Source organism: Oratosquilla oratoria, chromosome 4 (assembly GCF_046742065.1).
Source record: "Oratosquilla oratoria isolate Oo_2021 chromosome 4, ASM4674206v1, whole genome shotgun sequence".
In the NCBI taxonomy this organism is placed as follows: Eukaryota; Metazoa; Arthropoda; class Malacostraca; order Stomatopoda; family Squillidae; genus Oratosquilla; species Oratosquilla oratoria.
In genome coordinates this window covers 32,325,431-32,347,479 of record NC_134780.1, presented here as the reverse complement: position 1 = coordinate 32,347,479, position 22,049 = coordinate 32,325,431, and the positions used below count along the sequence as shown (strand labels likewise).

The following is a 22,049-nucleotide window of genomic DNA, read 5'->3' as shown; positions in this document are numbered from 1 at the left end:
AGCGGGTTGGCCGCCGCGGGTGCAAAGCGGGTCAGCCGCCGCGGAACCGCTTTATATTGATTCCTATATATAAACCTCTCGTCTGACATAGCCAGGCGGGCTGGTCGCGGCGGTTTCAAGTGGGGAAATGCGTCTCACCCGCCGCGGTCAGGCGGGTAGACCGCCCGTGTGACATCAGCCTTAGAATCGAGGATGGACCGTAAAGGCCCTGTCAGACGAGCGGGTGCAAAGCGGGTCAGCCGCCGCGGAACCGCTTTATATTGATTCCTATGTAAAACACTGGCTGATGTCACACGGGCGGTCTACCCGCCTGACCGCGGCGGGTGAGACGCATTTCCCCACTTGAAACCGCCGCGGCCAGCCCGCCTGGCTATGTCAGACGAGAGGTTTACCCGCCGCGGCCGCCAGTGCTGGCTGAACCACAGGAGAGGGAAGACGTGGCTGTGTTGTGAGCAACTATGTTCGATACTGAAAAGTTTATATGCGAAATAGAGCTGCGTCCTACCATTTGGGATGTGAGCTCGAAATCTTATTCAAACAAATGTGAAAAAAGTAAAGCTTGGGAAGAACTGTGTGAACTTTTTATTGATGGATTCCAAGATATGGAGAAGGATGACAAAAATAAAGAAGGTATGTAATTTTTCACCTTTATTATTGATTAGTACACAAAAGATAACTGTTTTCAGACTTATCATGTGTAATTTCCGGTGTAGATTCCGGTTTTTTCATTAAATTGTACAATTTTGCCATACATACATAGACATGTAATGGTTTTTGTGGACTAAATCATGTTATTTTGCCAAGGTGTTGCTCCCTCCTCACTGACAAAGTACGTAGCAAATTTATCACGAACTGCTGTGGCACGACCAGGTCCAATATTGATTACATCATTTGTATCTTCAAATCCCACTATTCTCAAAGTTTCCTCGAAATTGTGCCCGTCCCTTGCATGGACAAAATTGTGGAGCACGCAACAAGATTTGACTAGTATTTCTGCAAAATCGCACGACACGTCAATAGGCCTGTGAAATATTCGCCATTTATTGCTGAGAATACCGAATGTACACTCTATATAGCGTCGAGCGCGCGAGAGACGGTAATTGAAATATTTTTCCTTGTGATTCAAGTTCTTTCCTCTATAAGGGCATTGAACATGATCAGAAATCCCGAAAGCTTCGTCTCCCACAAAGACGTAAGGCATAGCTTCACCATTGCTACATATTGGCTTACTATTTGGCACGTTTAAAGTATTATTCTGAAGCCTTTTATACAACTCACTATTTTTGAAAATACTTGAATCCGAGCACTTTCCATAAGAACCTACATCTACAAATGTAAAGCGATAATTAGCATCGCATGAGGCAAACAATACAATGGAATTTTTTTTCTTATAGTACAAACTACCCGTGTCACTAGGTTGCTTCATTCGAATGTGTTTCCCGTCGAGGGCCCCCAAACAATTAGGGAAATTTGCGTTCTGTTGGAATTCATCTGAGATGTGGAGCCAGTCTTCTTGTGTCAAGGTCGGGATGCACTTTTCCTTCAAAATTATCCAAATGTTGACGCATACTTCTTTCACAACTTCAGCTGCTGTCGTTCTTCCACATCTGTATATGTAGTGAAGAGCAGTGAAGGAACATCCTGAAGCTAGATACCTGAAATACGAAATATGATTAATATAAAAACATGACGATATAAAGGATATGATATAAACTATCAAATTTATTTCATAACGAAATTATGAATAGCTCAACATTTTTAGTAAATAAATTATACGTACTAGCAGAACCCGTTCAAATTGCAGGCTTCTTTTTTCAAACAATAATCGATCAAACAAAAAAAATCATACGGACAAGCAAAATTAGTTATTTATATGGATTTTTTTTTTTTACTTTATTGGCATAAAAAAGGGTGTTTTTTTTTTTTTAATATACTAATTTTTGGGTGTAGATTACGAATCCGTTATCAGTTTTTGGGGGTCGGCTCTAGTTTTAAAGTTATAGCCAAGTTACCATGTATTTACATAGGAGGAAATTACCCGATGAAATGAAACTAACCTAAAATAATCTAATTAACCTAAACTAATCTAAATTAACCTAAACTAATCTAAGCTGACCTAAACTAACCTATAACTCGAAAAATATTGAAAAAACAGGAAAATGTTCATGAATAAAATGCTCTTAGAATTCAATTTTACATACACTGCAAATTTCATCAAGATCGGTCCATTTTTAACGTTTTTAGGGTAATTTTTACGGTTTTTCCCCTATAACTCAAAAACTAGGGGCGACCCCCAAAAACGGATAACGGATTCGGATTCAGGAGGTCAAAATACACTATATAATATACCACTATATATATAAGTATAAATATACCATTTATATCACAGAATGAATGTCATCTGTATTTGAATTGTTGGAAAAATTATATTTTCTTTTCTTTTCCACAGCGGTTGTTCTTCAGAAGAAGTGGAAGAACATCAGAGATCATTACAGGAAGGAGTGCGCTAGAAGGAAAACTGAAAAGAGTGGATCAGGTGCGTCTTCAGCGAAAAAAGAATATATCTACTATTCCCAGTTGTCATTTTTGTCGTCGACCGTAGAGACTAGGCCTCAAAAGAGTAGCGATAAAGTAGAGGAAGATACTGACGTGCAAACAGCAAGAAGTGAGTGCAGCCAGGATTTGCCGAAGATTCAAGCGAAAAAGAAGAAAGTGTCTCATGAGGACAGTTTAATTGGCGCACTTTCAGCAAACATCTATAAGCAGATTCAAGAGCCAAAGGAAGATGCAGACAAAGATTTTCTCATGTCCCTTCTACCATATGTGAAATCTGTCCCAGACTCGGCGAAATTGGAATGCAGATGCGAAATAATGCAAGTTCTCAAGAAGTATAACACTTCTAGCATCAACCCTATGCAGTATGCTCCGTACCCTAATTCCCATGTTAATTATCAGAATTATCAGACCCCTATTCAAAATTCTCAACCTGTTCTTGGACATTGCAGTTATGAAATGCAAAATAGACAAACACCTGGAGCGTCACTCCCTGCTTTTTCTCCTCTGAGCACACAGTCTGTAGCTTCTTCTGACACAATTATTGAAGAACTGATACAGTAATAAGTTATGCAAAATAGACACTCCCTGCCATTTCTCCTCTGAGCTCAGTGTGTAGCTTCTTCTGATTCAATTATTGAGCAACTAATGTTTTGATATCTGTACCTTCTTCTGACATATTTAAGTATTGAGGAATTGATTTACTAATAAATATTAGTATTAACAATTTGTATTACTCACCTTAAAGTTATAGCCAGTCTTTCTTTAGGAGGAATACTTTTTCTCATATTCGTATCTTGCTTCTCAATGGATTCTTCCAAAAGTGACAGCAGTTCATAAAAGGTTTGGCGGGACATTCGGAAATAATTGAAAAACTTAGTTGGATCATCTTCCAATTCTTTGAATAGGAGATAGTGAGCACCTTCTGTTAAACGGGCACTAGTTATAGGGTGTGCCCATAACCGTCCACGGCGCCGCTGTCGACGTTTCTTTCGAAGCAATAGTGTTAACAACAGCACTTTCTGTTCTAAGCTCATTTTTTAACAACCTTTCGCTGCAACGGCAAGTCTTGAACTGAAGCGGCAGCCGCCTTTACCATGTCACATGGGCGGGTCGGCCGCTAGTAAACCTGTATGCTCGGGGATTTGAAAATTTGAACCGCCTATTTTTAGTTTCTCGTCTTCATTTATGGCACTCAATTTCGTTCTGCCATCACCAGCACGCAAAATTTAACACCTATGCCTACGCACGGACAAAAATTATGTTTACAATAAAAACAACAAAAGCCGGGTAGAAATACAGACGTTGGATGGAAGTAAATAATCAAAACGGCTGGAGTCGGGAAGAGGAGGGTGAGGCGTGGTGGAGGCAAAGTATGGCAGTTCCCGCGCTTTCCGGCGACGCCCCCAGTATCTGTCAACCAGTACAAACTGGTTTCAGAACATGTTCCAAGTCCGGGTCTACGTCATGGCGGAAACATTGGGCGTTTGTTTAAGTTCAAACTAACCACCTGGGTTCAGTTAGATTTTCCACACACATTTTCAAATGCGTCATGTCAGCCGGTCGTTGGTTCACATGCCAAGAGGACACAAAGTTAAGTGGGCAGGATATCGTAGTACAACGAGGCCTTTACAATGTTTGCTATGGCATAAGTCAGGCGATTTTATTCATTTGATGATAACTTCATATTAAAGAAAATATAAATTCTTACACGGGAAGTGTTCTAGTGATTTCTAAAGCACGTTAACTTAATTTCAATCACATCCTAGAAACCAAGTCGGGCTGATTAATTTGTAGAATGGTGAGTGGTTCATTGGACATTAGAAAAATGTGGTATAGGAAAAACTTTCGTTATGGTATCTTGCAGAAACTTATGGAAAAGAGGAATCACAGGATCTTTGATTATACGAGGGATTTTATCATAGATTCATGGAAACAAATGCGGAGAGATGTTGACTCAGGAGAAATGGAGTCCCATATAGATTTGTTAGCATTTGGAACCTCTAATGTTCTATATACGTCTAGATGATGTGTGGATTCCAATACATGAAAAAGGAAATTTTAAGGCAAATTTTATCAATAGAGTCAGGAGTTTAAAACATTAATATTTTTATTAAAATAGTAGAATAGGTACAAGAAAATGAAGTAAAATCAAATAATGAAGATTAAACATTTGCAAGGAGGAAAGGAACTTGGGACTCTTTATTGTGGAAATTTTGTCGCCCGTCAAACACATTAACTCTGTGCCAACAGGGCAGCTCAGCTGTTAACTAGTTTTCCAGTGTCATTCAGAAAACCTGACAGTATGCAATCGTTTCAGTTTTTTTTAATCAACGTTATTTTTATATTTAACTCTCGACACACTAATAACTGTTGGTGTGTCAACTAATAAAGGAACATTTGCAAAATCCATGTTTGCCACTCGTCACTCAAAATTGTTCATTCATTGACCTCATTTGAGTCATTACATTATCCATATATGATCACACAACCCTGCCGTAACACATGCAATATATATATATATCTTCCCCACTTCCACGTACCTCTGACGCTATTTCTTCCGTGGACAACACCCGGTACCACGTATCCGACTTATTTACTTCCAACCTCACATCGTCCAGGGTTTTCTCGTCTCCTGAACGGTTCATCTGATCGTAGCTTGCATGGTCTGATGTCCTCCAGTGACTTATTTTTCCAGTTGCTGGAAAGCATCTCTACTTTCATCTCTTTCCAGGCAATTGGAAGATTGAAAGTAGTATTTCGGATGTTGTGATTCTTGACATTCATCAGTCTCTTGGGTGACCACAACACAAGCGTGCATCTCTTGGGAGAGCTTTATTAGGGGACTGATGTCTTGGGGGTGGGGATGAGAGCTGATGTGTAGTGAACTTGGTGGATAGTCTTAATGAATTTGTGATTACTGTGATTGTTATTGTAGGAGGTATTGTATGGTATGGGTAACAGATCTTTGTAGATGTTTGATTAGTATGTTGTATTTTTTTTATTTTTTTTTTATTATTATATTTTGCGTTCAGATAGTTGTGCCTGTGATGTAATGAGATGGGTAAAGTTGTCTCTCGTGCATAGAACTATGTACCCATAATTTTTATGTAATAATTGTTTATGTAATTTTGGTTTGTGTGCAATTGTTCTACTGGGGTGGCTTTGGTGTTATTCTGTTATCAATATCAATGTTCTTCTGTACGAATACTAGAAATACAGTTGAAGTTGGTCGAAAATCGGGGCCCCAGTTTGGAGACCGAGTGTCATCTCAGGCTCGTTGATTAGGAAGCTGACGTATAAAAAAAGGGGGAGCTGCAATATTTTGTACGATGACCACATGCAGATACCCGTCATTGGTGTATATATTAGTGAAGATAGCTGTGTAACGTGTGCATAGGCAAGCAACAATGATGGAACGAATACTAATAGTTTGATCAGGCTAATTATATGGTAAAAGAGAGGTTGTTGCTACTGTGCACTGAAAAGTAGCCTAAACTAATGCTTTTGTCATGGCTATTGAATACACAAATATGTCTAGAATGTGAAAAATACTAAGAATATTTGCATGTGGCTAGAAAAATTAAATTGTTGACCGTTGCACTGACTCATGCAAGGTATTTTTTTTATTTTTATTCGGTGATGAAGGTGGAAGTTAAGATGAAAACATGAACAAGGTTGAGGAAAGAATAGCCATGGTTGATGAAAGTGAGATCAAAGGAAGCGGTAGAAATATATGACGGGGGGGTTGGGAGGAAACAAGAGCATGAAATAATTTGGGAGCTGCTGAGAAAGTTTTCAAGATCAAAAGAAAAAATTAGTACAGAAAGGAAGGTAACACTGGTAAAGAAGAACAAGTGATGGAATGCAAAAATAACTAGTAAATGAAGTGAGAAATGTACATATTGTAGGCTTCCAGACAAGACAACACAATTTTGTTAATTCTTCAAAGGTCATAGTGCAATAAGGAAGAAAAATTTCTAAAGCACCCACATTCTTTTAGAAACAGTGTGTAAACTATCCCAGTCAATTCCACCATCGTAATAGTCACATTTTGATTAAACTAAGGTGTTTATGGGGGTATGATGGGGGTTACTAGGCTAGATGGAGTGAGAAATGAGGAGGTGAGGAGGAGAACAGGGGTGGAAAGGTAGTTGGGAGATGGGGTTGATGAAAGAGTATTAGGATGGTTTGGACACATGGAAAGAATGAGTGAAGAAAGACTAGTAAAAGAGGTATGGAAGGCAGATGTGGAGGGAGTGAACATGAGGGGACGTCCTAGGATGAGGTGGATGGATGGGGTGAAGGGGGCTTTGGGGAAGATGGGAATGTCTGTTGAGGAAGGACGGGAGAGGACAGAAGACAGGGGTGAATGGAGAATGGTTGTATATGGATGATGATGTGATGCACGAGGTGGAATGTGCACGAGGTGGAATGGGCACGAGGACGAGGTGGAATGGGCACGAGGTGGAATGGGCACGAGGTGGAATGGGCACGAGGTGGAATGGGGATGGGGGGTGAGGTAGTATGCGTGAACAGAATTTGATGCAGCCTAAAGGAATTTCTCCCTGTCTTCTCCTTTTATGAATGGGGGGGTGGGGGATGGAGAGGGGGCGTCACTGATTTAATGAAGCGGCCTTCCTGTAGATGTGCTGTGTCTGGCGACACTGCTTCTGACCCAGGGCAGTGGACAAGGTGCAGGGATGACCTGTCATCCAGGAGGTGCTAAGATAAGAGGGAGGGTGGAGGGGTGTGGAGTGTATTCAGGGATGGAATGGGTGGGAATGATTTTATGCCTTTTCCTTTTTGGCTACCTCCCTGGTAAGGGGGCCTTGGTATATGTATGTATGTATGTTTATGGGTGTGGTTTTCCAAAGATCCCAGAAATGTGCAGCCATGCATCGTGCATCGGAGGAACGTCATAGTAGTCAAATATTGTATCTAGATAATAGCTCCTTAGAACTGTGTACGTGCTTGCGGTTCCTATTGAAAAATGTAGCAGAATTTAATTGAATCGGAAGAATAATTAGATAGTGGAGTTGGTTTATCATCTGTCCAGCCATAAGTTTAAGCCAAACGTCAAGTTGATCAGGGAATAACTGAACATGCCGAAGATGACATTCTTGATGATGATGATGAAAATGGGAAGTCCGACCATAGTAGCAAAGAAAGTGAGGAGGAACAGTATCAGGAAGAGGAAAACCATGGATAGGAAATACTGACTATTATGAGAGAGTGGGTGGAGGAAGAATAAGGGAAGATGGGCTGGAACTTTTTTATTGCTTATACGTTTTGACCGACTTAGTCTTCTTCAGTAAGCTATTATGTCTAGGGATAGACAGGCCATAACTTGGAAGTGTTGTGACAGTCATATTGAGCTCCATGGTCAATCATAGGGCCTAGAGAGATGATAAAAGTTTAGGTAGACACTTGCTACCCCAACAATAACTGAAACAATTAAGCTTTTTATGTAGTCATCTTATATAGTGTACAAAAAAGACATAACTTGTATGAACGTAGAGTATGTAGCTCAGATTGGCACACAGTCTTGCATAAGGGAAAAATCGAACTAACTTTATAATTTTGATATGAAAGACATTTATTGTGCCATAAATGGGTCAAATTGGACTATTAAATGATAATACCAAATGTCACACTTCCATGACCAAATATATATATATATATATATATATTCCCATCTCTGTAATATGCCTTGTTGGATATTGTGCAGTCATAGAGGGACTTTTATACTTTATAAGGGAACCTTCTGCATGAAAATTGTTGTATTTGTTAGGATACTGTATATCATAAGGATCCCAAAACATCAGAAATAGAATGAGGCAAATCAACAGGTGTTGGAAGCTTTGTCTTAAAGATGTGGAAATCCAAATTATTGATTGTGTTGGTTTTGTTGGTACATTCCTTAACTGTTTTTACACTTGGGAGCTACACAATGGACCATAATTTATTCTATAGATTTAATGTTTGAAAATTAATATCCATGTTGTTGTTGTTGTTTTAGTTCCCTAGACTGTCTGTCCCAGCAGTCCCGACTCCCCAACGAAGGCCACAGCCCAAACAGGGTTTTCCCACAAACCCATCATAGAGTGTATGTTGTGTTGCTTGCGTGCATGATTGTGTATAATGCAGTCTTCCATTATGTGTTGTATGGTATGGGGTGAGGTGTTACATCCTGGGCAGCTGTTCACAACACGGTCGTCCAGCCTCTTCTGGTAGCTTAGAAGTGCTGGGTGGTGACCGCATCGCAGTCTGGCCAAGTGGACTCTGTCCTTACGTGGGAGAGAGGATTCAGAAGGGTGGATATCAGGGGGTCTGGCATGCAGCAGTGTGTTGTCTTTTAGTGTGTTAATGGAGCGGTGAGTGATATGATTATGAATATGTCTCCGGAGACTGGTATTTGGTGGTTGTGGAGGAAGAGAAGAGAGTATCTGTGTGTAATAAAGGTCTATGGGTGTAGTTTTAATGTTTCTTGGTGTGTGTGGGTGTTCTGCTATGTAGTGTAGCGGGTGTGATGTGTTTGTGGTGGCTGCAGCAAGTGTTTGTGTGCCTCTCATGTCGAGGTGGTCCTTGACTTTGAGGACTTTTGTTTCATGGTGTAAATGGTCTGTAGGTGATGTATTTGTGCAGCCTGTAATTGTTTTTAGGGCTTTGTTTTGTATGATTTGAAGGGTGTTGTGGTGTGTCTCACTGAGATTAGGAGCCCATGCAGGACTCGCATAATTCATCACTGAGCGTATGCATTGTTTGTATATTGTTATATTAGTTTCTTTGTTTTGTCCAATTGTTGTTCCAGTGATTGACTTAAGTGCGTTAAGTCTAGGTGTGCATTTGTTTTTTATGTTTGTGAGGTGTTGTTTGAAAGACATGGATGTATCGTATGTTACACCAAGAATATTCGGTGTGTTTGTGTGTGGTATTAGAGTGTTGTTGATGTAGAGATGAGGTATGTATTTGTGTTCATTTGTCCAGTTGGTGAGAAGTGTTGCTGTAGATTTGGTTGGAGCTATTTTGAGTCTGTTTGTGATGAACCATGTGTTGAGTGTGTCAAGGTAAGGCTGGATTATTTCTGCAGCTTTGTCTGCTTAAACACAGCTTCACTTCCAGTCCATATTTCCTTTGTTGTGTTTAAGCAGATTTAATGTTTCACAATGGTGTGTGAATAGCAATATTTGACTACTCAAGCATCACACTTCCAAAAATTCCCAAAACTGTTTTTGAAGTGCAGATGACTTGAAAAATAGCATTTTTGTTGTTTAAATTCAAATCTAATAGCAAACATATTTTATTTACTCTGCTTGGAGTTTTGAAAAAGTGTCTCCTGTTGTGCAGATTTTTAATTGTTGCCTTAAGTTTCACCAAGTGGAAAAGTGAAAAACCTGCATCCCCACAGTTTTCTCTAGCAGGAAATGGGACACATGTCTGTTGTATTAGTGTAGGTTTATTTCTATGTTACTGACAAATTAGTATGAGGAGTGGGGTAGTTACTGGTCATCAGTTCCCCATATATGAAAAAGTGTAAGAATTTCAATTGAAGTTCATAGAGATCTTGGGCCCAGTCTGGAGTTTGAGTGTCAACCCCTTGATGGAAGTGATGGGGTGATGGGTTTTGAAAATGGGCAACTTTGCAGGACAACCTATTAGTCAGTACCTATCATCGGTCCCTCAAGTTTTTTGTAAAGGGTATCAATCAATCACTGTTGTCCCAAGTCTCTCTTGCAGGATATTCACAGCTTCCAGGTAATTGGCAGTAGCCACTGTACAGGTCACTCAAGAAAAATATTGTGTTGTTGTCTAAGAACAGCAAGTGAGGGGCAGTGTTAGATGCCTTATGTGTGATGGTTGCATCTGAGGTAGTTTGTTTCTGTAACCATGCCTATTCTGTGCTGGTACTGTTGCTGCATGGTGCCCAGATATGTGTGCCTTATGGTTTTGAGAGGTGAAAATGGGGGAGATACAGCATGATAGATAATTGTTTGTGGTGTTCCTTTGAGAGATGTTGAGAATTATTTCACCATTCATCTCCACATCCAAACACCTCATTTCTCTCTGGAACTCCAGCCCTAAGTGGCTGTCACTTGGTCTCCAGATTAGACCCAAAATTTTAATAAACTGACTAGCTTTCTTGTGTTTGGGACCAATGATGTAAGTCCTTTAAGTTGGACAATGAAGCTACCCATTTTCAAAACCTGTGAATCCTGTCACCTCCACAAGGAGATGCACCACTGAGGGCCTGACACTGTCTTTGGACTATGTCCAAGATCATTCAATCTATCAACTTCAACAATATTTCTTACAACTTTTCACACATAAAGAACTGACAATTGATGATTGCTCCCCTTCTCTTACTACTTTCAGCTGGTGACAGGTAGACAGTCCCATATCAATAGAACCAATAATCCAAAGCTGCTTCCCAGAGATCTATGGGAGGGGCTAGGGACAATCAACACCTGCTGTTGAGCTTTTGGTTTTTACACTTAATGAAACCTAAGTTACCAGTTATTATTATGGTGCTTGTACTTTTTTCACATTAGAAGACCTTACAGCTAGTGACTGTTCCATTCCTCCTCCTCCTCCCCCCACCATTTGATGACCCTATGTAGTATACACAGTGCAAAATTCATTATAGTAGGGTCAAAGGACTGTTGCTTGCCACTATAAGTCTGCACATTTCCAGTCTGTGAAATTTTAGGCAACAATTACTATTATTATACACATCTTTGGCTTGTAATTTTTCAAATACAATAATTGTAAAAAATTCACATTTTTCTTATGTTCTAATGCAGTCAAGATAATTTTACACATTTCATTCCATGAAGAGGGTGATAAGGAAGTAGATGCAAGAGGTTTGGAGTTGGTGGATGAGGATAAATGTAGGAGTGTACTAGTTTGGATATGCCATTGTACTTGTGGCTCGATTCTCTGAGAGATATTTTAGTTTTGAAGGGCATGCGAGAGGAGTAAATTATGTGTGAATATGGACAAAAGTAAGGTGATATGATGTGCAAGAAATGATGACAGTGGTAAATTGTAAGTAAATTTGATGGGTAAAAGGTTGGACAGAGTGAAGTGTTTTAAATATTTGGTGTTACATATGTCAATGAGCAGAGGGGATGTGGAGATTAAGCAAATACATATCTAGGTGAAATGAAAATTATCATGAGAAATGGGTATTTAGGACTGAATGGAAGCAAAAATTTGTATGAGTGATTGTCTCCACTGCAACTTATACAGTAGACTAGGAACATATGGGAGGCAAAAAGTAAGAGTAAATAGTTTTGAGATGAAGTGGTTGTGAAATATGAGAGATGTTACAAGAATGGATGTGTGAGGAATGTGACAGTAAGGCAGAGAACAGGAATGGATAGAATTGTTGGATAAAATAGATCTGTGAGTGCTGAGATTGTGTAAACATATTGACAGAATGATCGGGAAAAATTGTAAGCAGAAGTGAATGGAGTGAGCTTGAGAGGAAGACAAAAAATGAAGTGAATGGATGGGGTAAAGGGAATGGTGGAGTGAATATCGAAAAGGGAAAAGTGCAAAAAACAAGGAGTAAATGGAAGAAAGGATGATTATGGCCTAATAGGATGTTTTTTTTTTATCTGCTTCATAAAATATTTTTGGAGATAAGGAGGTGGTGGGCGGTTTGCCATATAATAAAGCAGTGAAGGTAAACCATTTCTGGCTGTCATACCCTGCTGTGGAAGTGCTGTGCCATGCTGTTTGACCTTAACCCTAATGACATGGTAGATGACCCTTTATTCATGAGGTATTGAGATGGATGGGGTTTCAAGTGGGTTTTGTGTACAAGTGTGTGTGTACTAAGACTTGGGTCATCCTCCCTTGTAAAGGTAGAAAGGGTCTTTGGTTGATTTATGAATTTTTTTTGGCTCGAAGGCCAAGCGCCGGAGCCTGTAGGCTAAAGGGTCTTTGGTATACATCATTACAAGGTAAAGTGGTAACCAAAATAAATACATTTTTTTCTCTTTTTTTCAGATCAATACTTAAAATTAACAAAATGCTGAACTTTTTCTTCAGTTATTACTTTACAACTAGCACTACAGCTCCCTATGGTGTGATGTAAAAACCCTCCCATTGTGATATAAAATAAAAGTCTCCCAATCATACTTATGGCACTACTGTCCCTAGATCCTAGTTGCCATTTGAGAAAGTTGTAAATATTTGCATTGGAATAGAGGGGATCCTATGTAAGAATTATGCATGACAGAATCCACATACACCACTTAACTTCCCACCCAATAAGCACCATTAAACCAACTGTTCCCCAAACAACAAACAAATCACTCCCATCTATCATACACATTGTATGCATAGCTTCAAAATTGGATACATACAAAAATTAAGGCTACCATAACACATACCACTCACCCCCCTCCTATATTCCAGAGTGCCTGAAACAATATTTCAGTTTCAAATTGGGACACAGTGCTGGTTGACAGAGACAAGGACACACTGATCTTGGTCACATTTTATAGATTTGGCTAGGTTTGAGCTTTGGGGACCCTGTGCAGGGGCAGAGGAATGTGCATGCACATATGCCTTCTGAGTGGCAGTGTTGCCATCTGGTGCATCAAAAACACTGGTAAGTTGAAGCAGTAACACGGACAGGGGTAATATCTTTTATTGCAATATACTAAGTAACCTATTATTTAGTTGGGGTTGATTGAAGTTCAGCTTTAATGTGAGGAGGTTGATCTTCACCCCATTTATGTTTCTCTTAACCCAGTATACTCTTGCGTGGGAACGTACGTGTGTCTTGACTGGCTACCTCCCTTGTTTTGTATTGTGTTGCAGTTGAGGAATGTGGACTCCTCCCACATTGTGCTGAATGTTGCAAGTGGTGTTGTCTGGATTGGTGTCTCCCACAATTGTTAGGGTCACATGTTTTAGTTATTATAATTCTACTTGTGTTCACATTTTGTAGGGGGTTCCACATTTATCTACGAGGTCATCAAAAACTTCTGTGGAACCCCCCCCCCCTTTTTGTTTGTTTGTTATCAACTTAATGTTAGTAGATTTCAGAACCAAAAATCTGAGTAGTCCATGTAGGGCTGTCAGCTCTCCATGTGTGAAAAAGTGCAAGAAATATTGATGAAGTTGAAAAAGATCTTGGGCCAAGTCTAGAGACAGTGTCAGCTCTGCAGAGGTGCATCCCCTGTTGGAGATGAGGGGACTGAAGGGTTTTAATAGTGGGCAGATATACTGTCCATCTTGCAGGACCATCACAAGCAGGTACCTATCACTGGTACTCCTTTTGATATATACAAACACACTTGTGTATGTATATGATATCTATTTATCTATATACCAAGGATTACTTCCCCCTTACAAGGGAGGTTGCCAGTCAAGGCATGCACCCATTTCAGTCCTATCTTAGCTCCTCATGGTTGAAGGGTCATCCCTGTCTCCTGCCCAGGTCAGAAGCAATGCAGCACGACCCAGTATATCTACAGCAGGGTCCCTTCGGTTACACGGCATCCTTCCCTCCTCATGGGGAAAATAGAGAAGTCAGGGAGAAATCCTTTTGGGCTGCATCAAAATATCATCCACACACAACAATTCTTTACTAACTCTTATTCCCTGCCTTGCTCAAAGTCCCTTTCACCCTACCTGTTCATCTCAGTTATGGTCATCCCATCAAGTTCACTCCATCCGCCTCTGCTTTCCACACTTCTTTTTCTAATCTTTCATTCATTCTTCCTATATGCCAAAACCATCCTAATAATCTTCCATCAGCCCTGTTTGCTATCTCACTGTCCACCCCCACCCTCCTCACTATCCAACCTTGTAAGCCCTACTTTGACATTTCATCTCAAGACACATTAAAATTTCTGTCTCAAATTCCTGGTCTCTGCCCCATACAAAACTATAGGCACAATCACCCCTTCATACCACCTTCTCTTTGCACCCATTCCCACATACCTATTTTCCATTACACTTTTCAACCCCCCTAAACATTTAATTGCTTCTCTCAGTCTACCATTTACACCCACCCCCACTTCTCCCTTTCCTGCCACATGCAACCCCAAAATACATAAACTATCCATTTCCTCCAACCTCCCTCCTTTAAGATTTACTTCAAACTCGCTACCATCCTCATACTTTTTACATCTCATCACCTAACATTTACCTTCAAATTTCTCCTATTGCATATCTTTCCAAACTTTGTTACTAACTCTCCTCTGACCCTGCCACAAGTGCAGTGTCATTGACAAACAACAACTGGCTCACCTCCCATTTCTCTCCACTATCTCAAATTCCCTGCCCATCACCCTTGCATTTACCTCCTGTACCATCCCATCAAAGAGGAAAGCAGATGTGAAATGGGGTAAGAGTACGACAAAAAAATTTGAAAGTAATAAAAAGATGTTTTGGAAAGAAATTAAGAGAGGTGGAAATCAAGAGAGATGGAGGGATGATAATGAAAGAGATGGCAGTAAGAGGAAGATGGGTGGAATATTTTAGGGAATTGCTAAATGTGAAGGAGGAAGGGGAAGGAAAGGTAGTTCCAGTAGGAAGCACTAAAAAAATGACAGTGATGAGGGAAATGGAGGAGAAATAAGGAAATAAGCGGTAAAAGCAGTCATTAAAATGATGAGAGCAGGTAAGGCACCTGGGTTGGATGGGTGTCATGCGGAGTGTCTAAAAAAGGGAGGAACAGTGATGGACTGGCTGGTGAGGTTGTTTAATGTTTGTCTAAAATAGGGTAGGGTGTCGGAGGACTGGAGGAGTGCCTGTATAGCACTTTACATGAGAAAAGGAGAGAAATGAGAGTGTAGTTTCAGGGGGGATCAGCTTGTCGAGTGTAGTTGGGAAGGCTTATGGGAGGATTTTGAGCGGATTAGGAGAGGAGCAGAAGGAGTAATTGGTAAGGAACAGTGTGGGTTTAGGACAGGTAGGGGTTGCTTGGATCAGATTTTTGTGGTAAGGCAGATACGTGAGAAAGTTTTAGGAAAAAGTAAGGATGTTTTTCAGGTCTAGGGTTTGGAAAAGTCTTATGTCAGGGCAGACAGAAGTCAGATAAGTGAGAAAGCTTTAGGAAAAGGTAAGGATGTTTTTTGGGCCTTTAAGGGTTTGGAAAAAGCTTATGACAGGGTAGACAGAAGGTACTGTGGGATAGGAGGAAATTTGGTAAGAGCAGTTAAGAGTTTATACGAGAGTAGTAGAGCCTGTGTTAGAATTAGAAATGGAGAAAGCGAGTGGTTTGAGGTAAAGGTGGGGCTTAGGCAGGGATGTGTTTTGTTGCCTTGGCTGTTCAATTTATACATGGATAGGGTGGTGAGAGAGGGAAATACAAGGGTAATGGGTTGGGGATTGGAGATGGTTAAAGAAAATTGAGAAGAAATGGGAGATGAGCAAGTCATTGTTTGTTGATGACACTGTACTTGTGCAAGAGGGATTAATGAAGTTAGTGACAGTTTGTGAAGGTGAAAAAAAAAAAAAAAAGTGGGTAAAAGGTGGCGAGATGTACAAGGGGAGAATGTGGTACCAAATTGGAAGTGAGTATTAAGGGAGAGAGACTGGAGGAAGTGAATAGCTTTAGATACTTGAGTGCAAATGTGGCAAGAAAGGAAGGAGCAGGATTGGGGGTGGAGGTAGAATGTAGATTGAGAGAAGCAAATAAATGCCTTGGGGGGATTAAAAAGTTTAATGAGAAATAGACATTTGGGAATGGATGCTAAGAGGAGATTGTATGAAGGAGTGATTGTGCCAACAGCACTGTATGGGGCAGAAACATGGAACATAAGAAAGGAGGACAGGAAGGGTTTAAATGTGTTCAAGATGAAATACCTCAGAAGTACAGCAAGGGTTACTAGGCTGGATAGAGTGAGAAACAAGGAGGTAAGGAGAGCGGGGTTGGAAAAGGAGTTGGGAGGTAGGGTTGATGAGAGTATTGGGATGGTTTGGACACATGGAAAGAATGAGTAAGGAAAAGTTAATAAAAGAGGTGTATATGTAAGTTGGTATATATGTACCATCCCATTCATGTTCACATTGAATAGTGTCATGACAATGTGACACAATCCTGCTGCAGTACCACCCATACTTCAAAACATACGCTCTCTCCATTTCCAATCCCAATACAAGCTTTATTACTCTTGTAAAACCTAGTATGCCCTTAACAGTTTTCATCATCTTATAAATCTATAATACCTCCTACAGCGTCTTCCTGTCATAAGTCTTCTCCAAATCCATGAAGGCCCTGAAAACATCTTTTGCCAAAGCATTTGCACAAATTTGCCTTACCACAAGAATTTGATTCACGTATCCTCTACCTTTCCTAAACTCACACTGGTCCTCACCAATTACTCCCTCCATTTCTCTCCTGATACTTTCTGTTTAAACCCTTCTATAATTCTAAAACAAGTAAAATCATGTCCCCCTTTTCTTTGTAATGTGGAATTATACAAGCACTCTTCCAGTCCTCTGGTACTCTCTCCCTTAGACACACATTAAAACTTTGCTATTCAGTCCAATATAACTGTATCTCCCTTTGTTAGACACTGCATGACAGGCACCTTACCAGCTCTCATAATTTTTAAATGTCCTTAACTTTCTCATTATGATATGATAAAATTGTAACATGTTTAACTAACCAAATGTCTACATAAAAGCCTAAAACAAAAATCTTAACAATTCTTTAATGCAAGAGTTCATGAAAACTATACAAAAATATCCAAAATAATCAGGGAAAGAAATTTTCTCATTACTATGACTTAATAATTTATTGGTGATCATATGTAAAACGTGTATTAAGGTTGGAAAATAAAGCAATTCTGATGGTCATTCTAAATGTACTAAAATAGATTCCAAGCTAAAATGTCATAAAACAATCATAAAAGAAAACATTTTATCGTCAATAAACTGCACATTCTGGAACTCATAATAAAATCTTAAAAACATATACTATGCATATCAATCTTTGTGCAAAAATATAAATTAAGAAACTGGGATCCAATTACAGCACTACACTCTTCCAAAACTCCCAATGAAATCTCATTATCTTGTTCAGTTACTTTAGACAACTTGGTTGGGAATATACCATGAGCCACAAGGCCATTATTAAACACTTGTGACACTTGGTGCATCACAGCCAACCATCCATCTAGAGACACCAAACTATACCTTTGGTTGAACACAAAGAACATGAAAAATGTTCTGCATTTTATAAAGTAAAGACCAATTTAAAAATACCTCAATCTGGCTCACTGGTTTGTGTGGTCCTTAAAACCCTTTCCCTGTCAACTCTTTGTAGTGTTGAAATTTTCATACAAGAAAGCTATAGGTTCAAAAGCTGAGGAAAAGAACTTGGACAAATGACAGGACCAGTTTCCTACAATCAAATACTTTATGTTATCTAATGAAAATAGTAAAGCATAAAAATGAGCATATCAATTTTTTTGAGTAACTCAATATGAGTCAACTCAATCCATTACGAGTCAACACCAATGCACCAAGTCAAGAACCACTCATTAAGAGTACAAAGTAACCCACTGCAATGAATGAATGAACAAATGAATGAATTAATGAATGAATTGGGAGAGGGGAATCAATCCCTGACATCTAAAACTGGATGGAACTGATCAAAAGGAATCCTCCTGCTGCTGCTCTTCCAGATTTCATGTTTTCGAAGTATACTCACGGACTATGACTTACATTCACACTAAAGAAAATTGTGATTATCATTCACTGTTGAAGTTTCCATCTATAACCAAAGGACAGTTTTACATTCAACAAAGGAATATAAATCAGTTCATTAATACTAAGCAAAACAATGAAAATAGGCAAAATACAAAAACAATAACAAGTATTTACTAATGCCAGTAGTAGCCTCCATTCCTGCCACTTGCGACACATATACACCACTGGCTGGCCTGTCTGCAAAGGACCAGTCAAACTATCAAAATATAGACTCAAATTCTAACAGCACTTAAACCATCTATGCTTCCAGGTACTTTGTGTCAAAGATCCTAAACAAAATAAAAAATATCACTCTTAGATAGTCTCAAGAGAAGGGTCCAACAATGGCTCATGTCAAACACTGTTACTTCCATTTGATGGACAAGGGAAAAGTTGCATGAAATTTATGCATCACAATAAATTAGTGATAGATTCAGTTAAGTCCAGCCAAAGTAGATATGGTGTGTGCCAGGCTTATGAGCACCCCATCATTTGGAACTTGCTTGCTGATGTCATATTCAGGCACTTGAACAGACCACAGGGCTGAGTCCATATGGTGTATACAGGCATTCCCTTTTTACTACAGCTGAACTTAACTACACAAACATATATAATCACATTACCTCTGCTGAATATTCATCAAAATTTTCAGCTTTGACTACTATCAGTAAAAGGTGAAAAAAAAGTGGAAGAAAAAAATAAAGAAAAGAAAATATAAAGTGATGTTATTAATCAAAATCATATTCTTATCCAACACATGAATGAACTGTTACCAACTGCTACTAGTTTTCTTAATTTTAAATGCCTTCCAAAATGCTCTAAACTAATTGGCTATCTTTCTTTTAGAAAAATGAAAATGGGATAAGATCACTGCTGAATTTGACAGTAACAGCAACAGGTAATAATGTAAGAGAATATTGATTGGAAGAGTACTGTTAAAATGTTGGGTTACTTGAATAATCATTAGTGCTGAATAATTTTCATGTTTAGTATTTATCTCCTATAAACAGTACAATATCAAGATTGAAAACTCTCACCTCATGATAATTAAAATTTCTATAAATAAGATTGTGTATATCCATCCGGCAAAGAGCTAATCTAGAATAAGACCACAGATTACACACACTATTACAATACCCTACAAATACTATAGAATTTATTACTTAAGCTTCTAGCAAAAAAGAGCTTGAACACTTCTAGTTACCTATCATTTCCTATGAGATATTCCTTGTTTCATTCTTTGTACTGGTTCAATGACAAAGCATTTGAGGAAACTCCTAGAGTAGTGAGTAAATGAGAGTCAGTGCCGCCCACATACTTCACAAATATGAATGCATACTCTCCTGGTAGGAAGGGGGGAGGTGGGGCAACTAGATACTATTTGGAAAGGTATTTTTTTTTGTCTATAATATAAAAAGGGGACCCAGGAGATCTTGTGGGGTAGGCTCAGACTGCCAATTCTCTTGAAAATTGCTAGAGATAACACTAGCTTGCATACCATATGAAGCAGCTTCCATATGCCGGCACATTTTAGTGCACCCACAACACATTTCAACACATCCCAACCTTAAAATAGCAGACTCTACCATAGAAATAGAAATAATGCAGTCATCCCTGCACAAGTGGAGAAGCTAAAGCCTTTATCAAATATATATATATATAAAAAAGGGAACTGGGTAGTTTGGACCAACGCCAAACCTTGACAAAGACAATGTGACTTGATATTTTTATGAGCTTGTTCGAGTGTGTGCTCACCGGGCTGATGGAAAACCATCAAGCTTTGACTAAGAGACCCAAGTCACTGCCACATGGACCATGATGTCATGTGACTATGTCTAGGTACAAGGGAGAAAATTTGATTTTTAATTATTTGTACATCATTATAAATGGACATTGATAAATTTCATTCTCAATATGATCCCTCTGTAAACTGCAGTCATAAATATTGACATCAAACTCTTTTAACTAAAAACCATATGTTATGAGGAATTAATCAAAATACTAGATTTCTTTTAAAAAAATACATGGGGGTGACATAGTCTGACTTGCTCTGCACATATTCTAAGACCAATGTTGGCATCCTACCACACTAATAAAGTCAGGCCTCATAATCAGGGTTCTGGCAGTACCCTGGTCAAGGAGCATAACCATAAGGTGATTGCTGTGCCAATGACTTAACACCTCAATGATGTACTATAGTCCCAATCCTTAATGCTATGGAATGGAGAGTCTATGTCTGCTGATGGGACTCCAAGTGTGAATGTATGTAAAAGTATAAATGTGTTTATGTATCCATGTGTGATTCCCCACACATTTGAGTGACTCTACATACTTGAATCTAGATGTACGTCAAACTTGTGTTGATGTGGCTACATGGGAGCACCTGTGTGATTCACCATGGTCTTTGATCACGCATTGGACTTGTGATCAACAGCTATTTCCCTCCCGGAAGAGAGCTCAGAGCTGTGTGTGTGCATGTGTTTGTATCTACCTAGTTGTATCTTATGGGAAGGGGAGCTATGCTCGTAGTGTCCCACGAGTATGTGCGTGCGTGCGTGTGTGTGTGTGTGCACGGTGTGTGTGTGTGCACGGTGTGTGTGTGTGCGGTGTGTGTGTGTGCGGTGTGAGTGTGTGTGTGCGAATGTGTGTGTGTGCGCGAATGTGTGTGTGTGTGCGAATGTGTGTGTGCGCAAATGTGTGTGTGCAAATGTGTGTGTGCAAATGTGTGTGTGCAAATGTGTGTGTGTGCGTGCGAATGTGTGTGGTATATGTGTGTGTGTGGTATGTGTGTGTGTGGTATGTGTGTGTGTGTGTGTGTGTGTGTGTGTGTGGTGTGAGGTGTGTGTGTGGTGTGAGGTGTGTGTGAGGTGTGTGTGTGGTGTGTGTGTGGCGCGTGCATGTGGTGTGTGGTGCGTGCATGTGGTGTGTGCATGTGGTGTGTGCATGTGTGTGTGTGGTGCGTGCATGTGTGTGTGTGTGTGTGTGTGTGTGTGTGTGTGTGTGTGTGTGTGTGGGGCATGTGTGTGTGTGTGTGTGTGTGTGTGTGTGTGTGTGTGTGTGTGTGTGTGTGTGTGTGTGTGTGTGTGTGTGTGGGTGTGTGTGTGTGTGTGTGTGTGTGTGTGTGTGGGGCGTGTGTGTGTGTGTGTGTGTGGGGCGTGTGTGTGTGTGAGGTATGTGTGTGTGTGTGTGTGTGTAGTATGTGTGTGTGTGTGTGTGTGCTTAATTCATCATGGTCTTAGATCATATGTTGGACTTGTGATTGACAGCTATTACCCTCCTGCATGAGAGCTAAAATCTCGTATATGGCCCAATCTACAGGTAATGTTTTGTGAGAGTGTTTGTTTGTGTGTGTACATGTTCACATGCACCTCTACATGTAAAGCACTGTATTTTGTTACTGAGTGTGCTTGTGGATGTACCACAAGTAACACATTCCTGACTTGAAAAATTGTTATTTTAAAGATCCTAGAGTATGAAAGTGGAAGTACAATATGTTCTTGTAATACGAATATTAGATGCAAATACATCTCATCTCAGGTATGAACATCCATATACACCGGTACATTATGGAGGTGTCTAACTAGGGGTTTGGGTACAGAGGACTTCTACCAAGTAGGAACCACTCCTGACCACTGTTGTTGTTGCTGTTGTTGTTGTTGCTGCTGTTGTTGCTGTTGCTCATTCATTCCATAATTACTGATGACCTGAAATAAAGAAACTTGTTGCCTAAATATGTAGATATATTGTTATAAGAAGTATGGAGGAGTTTACAA

General features: G+C 39.7%; 2 protein-coding genes across 4 annotated transcripts in view; one reads left to right on the top strand and one right to left on the bottom strand.

Moving 5' to 3' along the window:
- The first annotated feature begins 246 nt into the window (after positions 1-246).
- Positions 247-6,987, top strand: LOC143024744 (uncharacterized). Of its 2 annotated transcripts, none has more exons than XM_076183848.1 (2): positions 247-630; positions 2,450-6,987. In XM_076183848.1, exons 1-2 carry the CDS (start codon positions 459-461, stop codon positions 3,115-3,117), a joined length of 840 nt encoding a protein of 279 aa, XP_076039963.1. In that variant the 5' UTR covers positions 247-458; the 3' UTR covers positions 3,118-6,987. The 2 variants fall into 2 exon arrangements, with proteins under 2 accessions (XP_076039963.1, XP_076039964.1); XM_076183849.1 differs by lacking the exon at positions 247-630 and adding an exon at positions 640-1,096.
- The window catches only part of unk (RING finger protein unk), a 70,579-nt gene continuing 50,049 nt past the window's right edge, over positions 1,520-22,049 (bottom strand). The window contains exon 14 of one of the 2 annotated variants that reach the window (XM_076183845.1): positions 1,520-1,655. In XM_076183845.1, coding sequence (XP_076039960.1) covers positions 1,584-1,655 — 72 coding nt within the window. In that variant the 3' untranslated portion in view covers positions 1,520-1,583. Of the gene's footprint in view, positions 1,656-17,219; positions 21,981-22,049 lie in introns of those variants that run through there. The other variant, XM_076183844.1, reaches the window with a different exon arrangement.